The 12500-nt window shown below is 55.9% G+C and overlaps 1 protein-coding gene across 3 annotated transcripts in view; it reads left to right on the top strand.

The window, feature by feature from the left end:
• The window catches only part of LOC144489812 (acyl-coenzyme A thioesterase THEM4-like), a 22779-nt gene that overhangs the window by 1299 nt on the left and 8980 nt on the right, over nucleotides 1-12500 (top strand). Inside the window, exons 2-6 of one of the 3 annotated variants that reach the window (XM_078207660.1) lie at nucleotides 765-900; nucleotides 2550-2706; nucleotides 4884-4994; nucleotides 5105-5229; nucleotides 10589-11160. In XM_078207660.1, coding sequence (XP_078063786.1) covers nucleotides 765-900; nucleotides 2550-2706; nucleotides 4884-4994; nucleotides 5105-5229; nucleotides 10589-10635 — 576 coding nt within the window. In that variant the 3' untranslated portion in view covers nucleotides 10636-11160. Of the gene's footprint in view, nucleotides 1-764; nucleotides 901-2549; nucleotides 2707-4883; nucleotides 4995-5104; nucleotides 5230-10588; nucleotides 11161-12500 lie in introns of those variants that run through there. The other 2 variants (XM_078207659.1, XM_078207658.1) reach the window with 2 other exon arrangements.

The following is a 12500-nucleotide window of genomic DNA, read 5'->3' as shown; positions in this document are numbered from 1 at the left end:
TGGAACCCCCTCCAGCCCCAACACCCCCTCCCTATCTCTGTAACCCCCTCCAGCCCCTACACCCCCTCCCTATCTCTGTAACTCCCTCGAGCCCCCTACGCCCCCTCCCTATCTCTGTAACCCCCTCCAGCCCCTACGCCCCCTCCCTATCTCTGTAACCTCCTCCAGCCCCTACACCCCCTCCCTATCTCTGTAACCCCCTCCAGCCCCTACACCCCCTCCCTATCTCTGTAACCTCCTCCAGCCCCTACACTCCCTCCCTATCTCTGTAACCTCCTCCAGCCCCTACAACCCCTCCCTATCTCTGTAACCTCCTCCAGCCCCTACACCCCCTCCCTATCTCTGTAACCCCCTCCAGCCCCTACACCCCCTCCCTATCTCTGTAACCCCCTCCAGCCCCTACACCCCCTCCCTATCTCTGTAACCTCCTCCAGCCCCTACACTCCCTCCCTATCTCTGTAACCTCCTCCAGCACCCTACATCCCCTCCCTATCTCTGTAACCACCTCCAGCCCCTACATCCCCTCCCTATCTCTGTAACCACCTCCAGCCCCTACACCCCCTCCCTATCTCTGTAACCTCCTCCAGCCCCTACACCCCCTCCCTATCTCTGTAACCTCCTCCAGCCCCTACACCCCCTCCCTATCTCTGTAACCCCCTCCAGCGCTGGTCCAGTGGAATGGCTGAGAGATAGGGGGTGGTTCTGGAGGGGCAGAATGGCAGGCGTTGGGAGAGACTCACGATGCTGCGTTCTCGGTTTGGCAGGGCACCGGAAGAAGGGGCAGGGATTACGGTGTTCCCAATTCCAGCTGGAACACAGAGATGGTGCGACTGTACGAGAGCTATTCAGCCAGGACGGCGCTGGGTCACTGGAAGAGGCTCCCCTCTTACAACCGGCATGGTAAGCAATGCCTAGCGGTGTACCCACACTCTCCCTGCCCGAGCGGGGCGCTCCCTCAGCACCGACCCTCCCACAGTGCAGCGCTCCCTCAGCACCGACCCTCCCACAGTGCGGTGCTCCCTCAGCACTGACCCTCCCACAGTGCAGCGCTCCCTCAGCACCGACCCTCCCACAGTGCGGTGCTCCCTCAGCACTGACCCTCCCACAGTGCGGCGCTCCCTCAGCACCGACCCTCCCACAGTGCGGTGCTCCCTCAGCACTGACCCTCCCACAGTGCAGCGCTCCCTCAGCACTGACCCTCCCACAGTGCGGCGCTCCCTCAGCACCGACCCTCCACAGTGCGGCGCTCCCTCAGCACCGACCCTCCCACAGTGCGGCACTCCCTCAGCACCTACCCTCCCACAGTGCGGCGCTCCCTCAGCACTGACTCTCCCACGGTGCGGCGCTCCCTCAGCACCGACCCTCCCACAGTGCGGCGCTCCCTCAGCACCGACCCTCCCACAGTGCGGCACTCCCTCAGCACCTACCCTCCCACAGTGCGGCGCTCCCTCAGCACTGACCCTCCCACAGTGCGGCGCTCCCTCAGCACTGACCCACCCACAGTGCGGCGCTCCCTCAGCACTGACCCTCCCACAGTGCGGCGCTCCCTCAGCACCGACCCTCCCACAGTGCGGCACTCCCTCAGCACCTACCCTCCCACAGTGCGGCGCTCCCTCAGCACTGACCCTCCCACAGTGCGGCGCTCCCTCAGCACTGACCCACCCACAGTGCGGCGCTCCCTCAGCACCGACCCTCCCACAGTGCGGCACTCCCTCAGCACCTACCCTCCCACAGTGCGGCACTCCCTCAGCACTGACCCTCCCACAATGCGGCGCTCCCTCAGCACCGACCCTCCACAGTGCGGCACTCCCTCAGCACTGACCCTCCCACAGTGCGGCACTCCCTCAGCACTGACCCTCCCACAGTGCGACGCTCCCTCAGCACTGACCCTCCCACAGTGCGGCGCTCCCTCAGCACCGACCCTCCCACAGTGCGACGCTCCCTCAGCACTGACCCTCCCACAGTGTGGCGCTCCCTCAGCACCCGTTGATGTAGACAGGGGCATGTTCTCCTTTACGCTTCCTGAAGTCGATGACAATCTCCTTCGTTTTGTTGACATTGAGGGAGAGATTATTGTTGCCGCACCAGTTCACCAGATTCTCTATCTCATTCCTGTTCTCCGTCTCGTCATTGTTTGAGATCCGACCCACTACGGTGGTGTCGTCAGCAAACTCGACAATCGAATTGGAGGGGAATTTGGCCGCACAGTCAGAGGTGTATAAGGAGTATAGTAGGGGGCTGAGAACACAGCCTTGTGGGGCACCGGTGTTGAGGATGATCGCGGAGGAGGTGTTGTTGCCTATCCTTACTGATTGTGGTCTGTGGGTTAGGAAGTTCAGGATCCAGTCGCAGAGGGAGGTGCCGAGGCCCAGGCCACGGAGTTTGGAGATGAGTTTCGTGGGAATAATAGTGTTGAAGGCTGAGCTGTCGTCAATAAATAGGAGTCTGACATCGGTGTCCTTGTTATCTAGGTGTTCCAGGGTTGAGTGCAGGGCCAGGGAGATGTTGAGTGGATGTGGAAGTAGCTATATCAAGGCACGTTTTTCCAGGTGTGACAGAGAGTTCTCCGGAGAGCCCTAATCGGCTGATGACCAGGAATTCCGATGTCGAGGGATCAGCCTTTGAGTACGCCATGTTCTTAAATGCCTCGGAAAGAAGGATTGTGGGAATATTCCAGCCGGGACCATTGCTGGAGGGCCACGCCTCGTGAGTATGATCGAACTTGGAACCCACGGTGTGAGAGACAACATCCTCCCACAGTGCGGCGCTCCCTCAGCACCGACCCTCCCACAGTGCGGCGCTCCCTCAGCACTGACCCTCCCACGGTGCGGCGCTCCCTCAGCACTGATCCTCCCACAGTGCGGCGCTCCCTCAGCACTGATCCTCCCACGGTGCGGCGCTCCCTCAGCACTGACCCTCCCACAGTGCAGCGCTCCCTCAGCACCGACCCTCCCACAGTGGGCACTCCCTCAGCACTGACCCTCCCACAGTGCGGCACTCCCTCAGAACTGACCCTCACACAGTGCAGCGTTCCCTCAGCACTGACCCTCCCACAGTGCGGCGCTCCCTCAGCACTGACCCTCCCACAGTGCGGCGCTCCCTCAGCACTGACCCTCCCACAGGGCGGCGCTCCCTCAGCACCGACCCTCCCACAGTGCGGCACGCCCTCAGCACTGACCCTCCCACAGTGCGGTGCTCCCTCAGCACTGACCCTCCCACAGTGCGGCGCTCCCTCAGCGCTGACCCTCCCACAGCGCGGCGCTCCCTCAGCACCGACCCTCCCACAGTGCCGCGTTCCCTCAGCACTGACCCTCCCACAGTGCGGCGCTCCCTCAGCACTGACCCTCCCACAGTTCGGCGCTCCCTCAGCACCGACCCTCCCACAGTGCGTCGCTCCCTCAGCACCGACCCTCCCACAGTGCGGCGCTCCCTCAGCACCGACCCTCCCACAGTGCGGCGCTCCCTCAGCACCGACCCTCCCACAGTGCGGCGCTCCCTCAGCACCGACCCTCCCACAGTGCGGCGCTCCCTCAGCACCGACCCTCCCACAGTGCGGCGCTCCCTCAGCACTGACCCTCCCACAGTGCGGCGCTCCCTCAGCACCGACCCTCCCACAGTGCGGCGCTCCCTCAGCACCGACCCTCCCACAGTGCGGCGCTCCCTCAGCACCGACCCTCCCACAGTGCGGCGCTCCCTCAGCACCGACCCTCCCACAGTGCGGCGCTCCCTCAGCACTGACCCTCCCACAGTGCGGCGCTCCCTCAAGCACTGACCCTCCCACAGTGCGGCGCTCCCTCAGCACTGACCCTCCCACAGTGCGGCACTGCCTCAGCACTGACCCCCCCACAGTGCGGCGCTCCCTCAGCACTGACCCTCCCACAGTGCGGCACTGCCTCAGCATCGACCCTCCCATAGTGCGGCGCTCCCTCAGCACTGACCATCCCACAGTGCGGCACACCCTCAGCACCGACCCTCCCAAAGTGCGGCCCTCCCTCAGCACCGACCCTCCCACAGTGCGGCCCTCCCTCAGCACTGACCATCCCACAGTGCGGCACTCCCTCAGCACCGACCCTCCCAAAGTGCGGCCCTCCCTCAGCACCGACCCTCCCACAGTGCGGCGCTCACTCAGCACCGACCCTCCCAAAGTGCGGCCCTCCCTCAGCACCGACCCTCCCACAGTGCGGCGCTCCCTCTGCACTGACCCTCCCACAGTACGGCACTCCCTCAGCACGGACCCTCCCAAAGTGCGGCGCTCCCTCAGCACCGACCCTCCCACAGTGCGGCGCTCCCTCAGCACTGATCCTCCCACAGTGCGGCGCTCCCTCAGCACTGACCCTCCCACAGTGCGGCGCTCCCTCAGCACTGACCCTCCCACAGTGCGGCGCTCCCTCAGCACCGACCCTCCCACAGTGCGGCGCTCCCTCAGCACCGACCCTCCCACAGTACGGCACTCCCTCAGCACGGACCCTCCCAAAGTGCGGCGCTCCCTCAGCACCGACCCTCCCACAGTGCGGCGCTCCCTCAGCACTGACCCTCCCAAAGTGCGGCCCTCCCTCAGCACCGACCCTCCCACAGTGCGGCCCTCCCTCAGCACCGACCCTCCCAAAGTGCGGCCCTCCCTCAGCACCGACCCTCCCACAGTGCGGCGCTCCCTCAGCACTGACCCTCCCACAGTGCGGCGCTCCCTCAGCACTGACCCTCCCACGGTGCGGCGCTCCCTCAGCACTGACTCTCCCACAGTGCGGCGCTCCCTCAGCACTGACCCTCCCACAGTGCGGCGCTCTGGACTGGGGCGGGGGCTTGAGGGTGCCCATGTAGAGATGGGAGTGAGTTAGGGAAGGCAGCGGATAAGGTTTGACCCTGGTGCCCTCCTGTCCTCACAGCTATACCCACGGTGGTGCGATCGTTGCCTTGTTAGACGGGGTTGCGGGGACCTGTGCTGCCGTCATTTGTGGCCCCGTGATGACCGCTAATGTCAACATTAACTTCAAGAGGTGAGTAGGTGAAAGTCTTCGGGTGTCCAGTGAGGGGCGCAATTGTGCCTTAGAATGCCATCCATCCCCAGTCTCTTATTTGTCCTAACTCTCTCTCTCTTTCTCGCAAGGCCTGTCCCTTTAGGCTCCACGGTTGTTATGGAGATCTGGATCGATAAGGTGGACAAGAGGAAAATATTTTTGTCCTGTCGCGTCACCAATAGCGACGGCTCCGAGCTCCACACGGAGGGCACCTGTAAGCACCTCACCAATTCCTGTATGCATCCCAATTCGACTGCAGAGATCTAATCCACTTAACCCGCACATCCCCTGACACTAAGGGGCAATTTAGCATGGCCAATCCACCTAACCTGCACATCTTTGGACACTAAGGGGCAATTTAGCATGGCCAATCCGCCTAACCCGCACATCTTTGGACACTAAGGGGCAATTTAGCATGGCCAATCCGCCTAACCCGCACATCTTTGGACACTAAGGGGCAATTTAGCATGGCCAATCCACCTAACCCGCACATCTTTGGACACTAAGAGGCAATTTAACATGGCCAATCCACCCAAACTACACATCTTTGGACACTAAGGGGCAATTTAGCATGGCCAATCCACCTAACCCGCACATCTTTGGACACTAAGAGGCAATTTAGCATGGCCAATCCACCTAACCCGCACATCTTTGGACACTAAGGGGCAATTTAGCATGGCCAATCCACCTTACCCGCACATCTTTGGACACTAAGAGGCAATTTAACATGGCCAATCCACCCAAACTACACATCTTTGGACACTAAGGGGCAATTTAGCATGGCCAATCCACCTAACCCGCACATAGAAACCATAGAACCATAGAAAATTACAGCTCAGAAACAGGTCTTTTGGACCTTCTTGTCTGTGCCGAACCATTTTTTGCCTAGTCCCACTGACCTGCACTTGGACCATATCCCTCCACACCCCTCTCATCCATGAACCCGTCCAAGTTTTTCTTAAATGTTAAAAGTGACCCCGCATTTACCACTTTATCCGGCAGCTCATTCCACACTCCCACCACTCTCTGCGTGAAGAAGCCCCCCCTAATATTCCCTTTAAACTTTTCTCCTTTCACCCTTAACCCATGCCCTCTGGTTTTTTTCTCCCCTAGCCTCAGCGGAAAAAGCCTGCTTGCATTCACTCTATCTATACCCATCAAAATCTTATACACCTCTATCAAATCTCCCCTCAATCTTCTACGCTCCAGGGAATAAAGTCCCAACCTATTCAATCTCTCTCTGTAACTCAGCTTCTCAAGTCCCGACAACATCCTTGTGAACCTTCTCTGCACTCTTTCAACCTTACTTACATCCTTCCTGTAACTAGGTGACCAAAACTGTACACAATACTCCAAATTCGGCCTCACCAATGCCTTATATAACCTTACCATAACACTCCAACTTTTATACTCGATACTCCGATTTATAAAGGCCAATGTACCAAAGGCACTCTTTACGACCCTATCCACCTGTGACGTCACTTTTAGGGAATTCTGCACCTGTATTCCCCGATCCTTCTGTTCAACTGCACTCTTCAGAGTCCTACCATTTACCCTGTACGTTCTATTTTGGTTTGTCCTTCCAATGTGCAATATCTCACACTTGTCTGCGTTAAATTCCATTTGCCATTTTTCAGCCCATTTTTCTAGTTGGTCCAAATCCCTCTGCAAGCTTTGAAAACCTTCCTCAGTGTCCACTACACCTCCAATCTTTGTATCATCAGCAAACTTGCTGATCCAATTTACCACATTATCATCCAGATCATTGATATAGATGACAAACAACAATGGACCCAACACCGATCCCTGCGGCACACCACTAGTCACAGGCCTCCACTCAGAGAAGCAATCCTCCACAACCATTCTCTGGCTTCTTCCATTGAAAGAAGTCTCACAACACCAGGTTGTTGTGAGACTTCTTACTGTGCTTACCCCAGTCCAACGCCGGCATCTCCACATCGTTCTTCCATTGAGCCAGTGTCTAATCCAATTTACTACCTCCCCATGTATACCTAGTGACTGAACCTTCCTAACTATCCTCCCATGAGGGACCTTGTCAAAGGCCTTGCTGAAATCCAGGTAGACAACATCCACCGCCTTCCCTTCATCCACTTTCCTGGCAACCTCCTCGAAAAACTCTAATAGATTGGTCAAACATGACCTACCACGCACAAAGCCATGTTGACTCTCCCTAATAAGTCTCTGTCTATCCAAATATTTGTAGATCCTATCCCTTATCACACCTTCCAATAACTTGCCCACCACCGACGTCAAACTTACTGGCCTATAATTTCCCGGATTTCTTTTGGAACCTTTTTTAAACAACGGAACAACATGAGCCACCCTCCAATCATCCGGCACCTCCCCCGTGAATACTGACATTTTAAATATGTCTGCCAGGGCCCCTGCAAGTTCAACACTAGCTTCCCTCAAGGTCCGTGGGAATACCCTGTCCGGTCCTGGGGATTTATCCACTCTGATTTGCCTCAAGACAGCGAGCACCTCCTCCCCTTTAATCTGTAAAGGTTCCATGACCTCCCTACCAGTTTGCCCTATTTCCGTAGACTCCATGCCCGTTTCCTTAGTAAATACGGATGCAAAAAAACCATTTAGTATCTCCCCCATCTCCCCCACATCTTTGGGCAAATTTAGCATGGCCATCCCTTCTTCTGCGAGACATGAGGGATGTTCACTCCATGGTGTTATCTTCATCTGGAAACAGGTTTGACTATAACTATATTCGAACAGCCTCCAGTTGCTATGCAACGGCTGCATACTTCAACTGCCTGATTTACTCCTCACGCAGTAACCCTCTCTAAGCACAATGGAAAGACAGTTGAAACTGACCCCCACACATACAAACACCTTCATCCAACATGGATTGAGTAATAAGAACAAAGAAAATTACAGCACAGGAACAGGCCCTTCGGCCCTCCAAGCCTGCACCGACCAGGCTGCCTGTCTGAACTCAAACCCCTTACCCTTCCGGGAACCATATCCCTCTATTCCCATCCTATTCTTGTATTTGTCCAGACGCCCCTTAAAACTCACTGTCGTATCTGCTTCCACTACCTCCCCCGGCAGCGAGTTCTAGGCACCCACCACCCTCTGTGTAAAAAATCTGCCTCGTACATCTCCTTTAAACCTTGCACCTTAAACCTGTGCCCCCCTAATAATTGACTCTTCCACCCTGGGGAAAAAGCTTCTGACTATCCACTCTGTCCATGTCTCATAATCTTGTAGACTTCTATCAGGTCTCCCCTCAACCTCTGTCGCTCCAGCGAGAACAAATCAAGTTTCTCCAACCTCTCCTCATAGCTAATGCCCTCCATACCAGGCAACATCCTGGTAAATCTATTCTGTAACCCTCTCCAAAGCCTCCACACCCTTCTGGTAGTGTGGCGACCAGAATTGAACACTATATTCCAAGTGCGGCCTAACTGAGGTTCTATAAAGCAACATGACTTGCTAATTTTTATATGTTTAACCCTTCCTGACCCAGGAACATTAAATTAAACCCGATTTAAACTATACTTTATTCCTAAAACCGATACAAAAAATTAATCCCTGAAAACTACATCTGCCCTCAAGGGCTAGTCTCAAGGCCCCATCTCCGACAGTTGAATACCCCAGGTGATTCTCATTCGATGCTTCGCAAACGGGACAGGAGACATGAGTCCCTTGTGTTCCCCAGAATCATTCTCTTGGCATGGGCGTTGCAGATCGACTGGCTCCAATGAATGGGAATGTGTGCAGTAATGCAAATTGTGGTTAGCCATCTTGGGCTGTGTGTTTACGTCACCGCAAACTTGGCGTTGTTAAAAAGACTCTTTTTAATTAATCCTCAGAAGTGCGCGTCGCTGGATGGGCCAACATTTATTGCCCATCCCTAATTGCCCTTGAAGTTAGTAGTTTGCACAGCAATCTCAGAGTCATCCACATTGCTGTGGCTCTGGGAGTCACATGTAGGCCAAACCGGGAAAGGACGGCAGATTTCCTTCCCTGAAGGACATTACTGAACCAGGTGGGTTTTTATAACAATTGACAATCATAGAATCCCTACAGTGCAGAAGGAGGCCATTTGGCCCATCGCATCTGTACCAACCACAATGCCACCCAGGCCCTATCCCCTTAAACCCATGCATTTACCTTAGCTAGTCCCCCTCACACTAAGGGGCAATTTAGCATGGCCAATCCCCCTAACCTGCACATGTTTGGACACTAAGGGGCAATTTAGCATGGCCAATCCACCTAACCTGCACATGTTTGGACACTAAGGGGCAATTTAGCATGGCCAATCCACCTAACCTGCACATGTTTGGACACTAAGGGGCAATTTAGCATGGCCAATCCACCTAACCTACACATGTTTGGACACTAAGGGGCAATTTAGCATGGCCAATCCACCTAACCTGCACATCTTTGGACACTAAGGGGCAATTTAGCATGGCCCCAATTGTTTCATGGTTATCTGTAGGGGTGGCACAGTGGTTAGCACTGTTGTTTCACAGCGCCAGGGACCCAGGTTCGATTCCCGGCTCGGGTCACTGTCTGTGTGGAGTCTGCACGTTCTCTCCGTGTCTGCATGGGTTTCCTCCGGGTGCTCCGGTTTCCTCCCACAGTCCGAAAGACGTGCGGGTTAGGGTGCATCGGCCGTGCAAACTTCTCCCTCAGTGTTACCCGAACAGGAGTGTGGCGGCTAGGGGATTTTCACAGTAACTTCATTGCAGTGTTAATGTAAGCTGACTTGTGACACTAATAAATAAACTTTAACTTTAACTTTCTTTCAATTCAAATTCCACCATCTGCCGTGGCGGGATTCGAACCTGGGTCCCCCAGAGCAGTAGCTGAGTTTCTGGATTGTCGTCATAGAGGTTTACAGCATGGAAACAGGCCCTTCGACCCAACTTGTCCATGCCACCCTTTTTTTTAAAACCCCTCAGCTAGTCCCAATTGCCCACATTTGGCCCATATCCCTCTATACCCATCGTACCCATGTAACTATCTAAACACTTTTTAAAAGACAAAATTGTACCCGCCTCTACTACTGCCCCTGGCAGCTCGTTCCAGACACTCACCACCCTCTGTGTGAAAAAATTGCCCCTCTGGACCCTTTTGTATCTCTCCCCTCTCACCTTAAACCTATGCCCTCTGGTTTTAGACACCCCTACCTTTGGGAAAAGATATTGACTATCTAGCTGATCTGTGCCCCTCATTATTTTATAGACCTCTATAAGATCACCCCTCAGCCTCCTACGCTCCAGAGAAAAAGGTTCCAGTCTATCCAGCCTCTCCTTATAACTCAATCCATCAAGTCCCGGTAGCATCCGAGTAAATCTCTACTGTACTCTTTCTAGTTTAATAATATCCTTTCTATAATAGGGTGACCAGAACTGTACACAGTATTCCAAGTGTGGCCTTACCAATGTCTTGTACAACTTCAACAAGACGTCCCAAGTCCTGTATTCAATAGTCTAGCAATGAGAATACTCGGACATCACCTCCCACAATGCAGGAATCTCCCGGGGAGTTGGAAACTGGTCTGATTCTGAGCGTTGTTTTTTTTTTAACAGTTCTGTTCATTAAACTCCTGGACGGAAATCCGGCAATCGGCAAATGAGGAATTCCTCACTGGAGATGCTCAAAATCTTCCTCCGGAAATGGCAGGGGAAGATTCTTCCTTTCCTGGGATGAAGGGAGACTTCAGTTCGTGTGGTGTTCGAGAGAGAGAGACTGGCTCCCAGGGCCGAATAGCCTCACTCCAGATAGCGTCGGAGACTCTCTCTCCATCTCAGGCCCTGAAGGGGCGATTGGGCCTACCTTTTGATTTAATTTGATTTATTATTGTCACATGTATAGGGACACAGTGAAAAGTATTGTTTCTTGCGCGCTATACAGACAAAGCATACTGTTCATAGATTTGATTTATTATTGTCACATGTATTGGGATACAGTGAAAAGTATTGTTTCCTGCCAGTGGAAGTCAAAATCTATCTGAGGAGAATTGGCGACGGAAGGAGGTAGGAATTTTGGATGGCAAGTTGTACAGGCCCGATGGTTCCATATAGGCCTTCCCTGATCATTCCCAGTACCCAAACCCATCGCAGTCCACTCGGCCTTGACTCGTTGGAGCCAGCAAGCAGGATGGGGGGGGGGGGGGGGGGGGGGGCGAAGGGAAGCTTTTGGTGTCCACTAGGCCCGAAGCAAAGCCTGCCGGGGCTATGGCAGGCAGGCAGGGCCACAGAATGTTCTCTAGGCCTAACGCTTCCCAAGAGACAGAGAGAGACGGGGAGAGAGAGAGACGGGGAGAGAGAGAGACGGGGAGAGAGAGAGACGGGGAGAGAGAGAGACGGGGAGAGAGAGAGACGGGGAGAGAGAGAGACGGGGAGAGAGAGAGAGAGACGGAGAGAGAGAGAGACGGGGGAGAGAGAGAGAGAGACGGGGAGAGAGAGAAAGATGGAGGGAGAGAGAGACGGACGGAGAGAGAGAGACGGAGGGAGAGAGAGAGATGGAGGGGGAGAGAGGGACGGAGGGGGAGAGAGGGACGGAGGGGGAGGGACGGAGGGGGAGGGAGGGACGGAGGGGGAGGGAGGGACGGAGGGGGAGGGAGGGACGGAGGGGGAGGGAGGGACGGAGGGGGAGGGAGGGACGGAGGGGGAGGGAGGGACGGAGGGGGAGGGAGGGACGGAGGGGGAGGGAGGGACGGAGGGGGAGAGAGGGACGGAGGGGGAGAGAGGGACGGAGGGGGAGAGAGGGACGGAGGGGGAGAGAGGGACGGAGGGGGAGAGAGGGACGGAGGGGGAGAGAGGGACGGAGGGGGAGAGAGGGACGGAGGGGGAGAGAGGGACGGAGGGGGAGAGAGGGACGGAGGGGGAGGGAGGGAGGGAGAGAGAGGGAAACAGAGAGGCAGAGGCAGAGAGAGAGAGCAGCCTCGACATGGAGACGGTTGACATTACGCCCTGTTCCACAGGCCCCAAATCCGGAGACCAATGAAATGTGAATTCCCCGCGTGTCCCCCCCCGCCCCCTCCCCTCCCCCTCACACTCTGCCATCGCAGATTCTTCATTTTCATCCCCCCCTCCCCAACTCCACCACCAGCCCTCAGGGGTGGGCGCCATGGGGGGAGGGGGGGATCGACAGTGCGTCTGCCAAGGGGGCCCTGGAAGCCTGAACACTAGGCCTCACAGCCTGCACCGACATGGAGGAGGAAGAGGAGGGGATGTGAAGGAAGAGGTGGGGGGGGGGATGTCCCGAGCAGGTGGGGGGAATGCAAGCTGGTATTTTACCTCGCTCCCACCCCCCAACCCCTTCCCCTATCAAGGGCCCATTAAGGGGCCAACGGAACGGAATTTTACCCGGCCTGGCTGAGGGTTTGCCGGGGCAACGGGGCACGATTGGCCAGGTGACCTAACCGGTTGACCTTTAACCTCCATCCAGGTCAGGCCGAAAGGTCGGGGGCTGAGATAAAACAATGTCAAAATTCTA

The sequence above is a fragment of the Mustelus asterias genome, unplaced genomic scaffold (assembly GCF_964213995.1).
Source record: "Mustelus asterias unplaced genomic scaffold, sMusAst1.hap1.1 HAP1_SCAFFOLD_2564, whole genome shotgun sequence".
NCBI classification, from domain to species: domain Eukaryota; kingdom Metazoa; phylum Chordata; class Chondrichthyes; order Carcharhiniformes; family Triakidae; genus Mustelus; species Mustelus asterias.
This window is presented reverse-complemented; position numbering and strand designations above follow the sequence as displayed.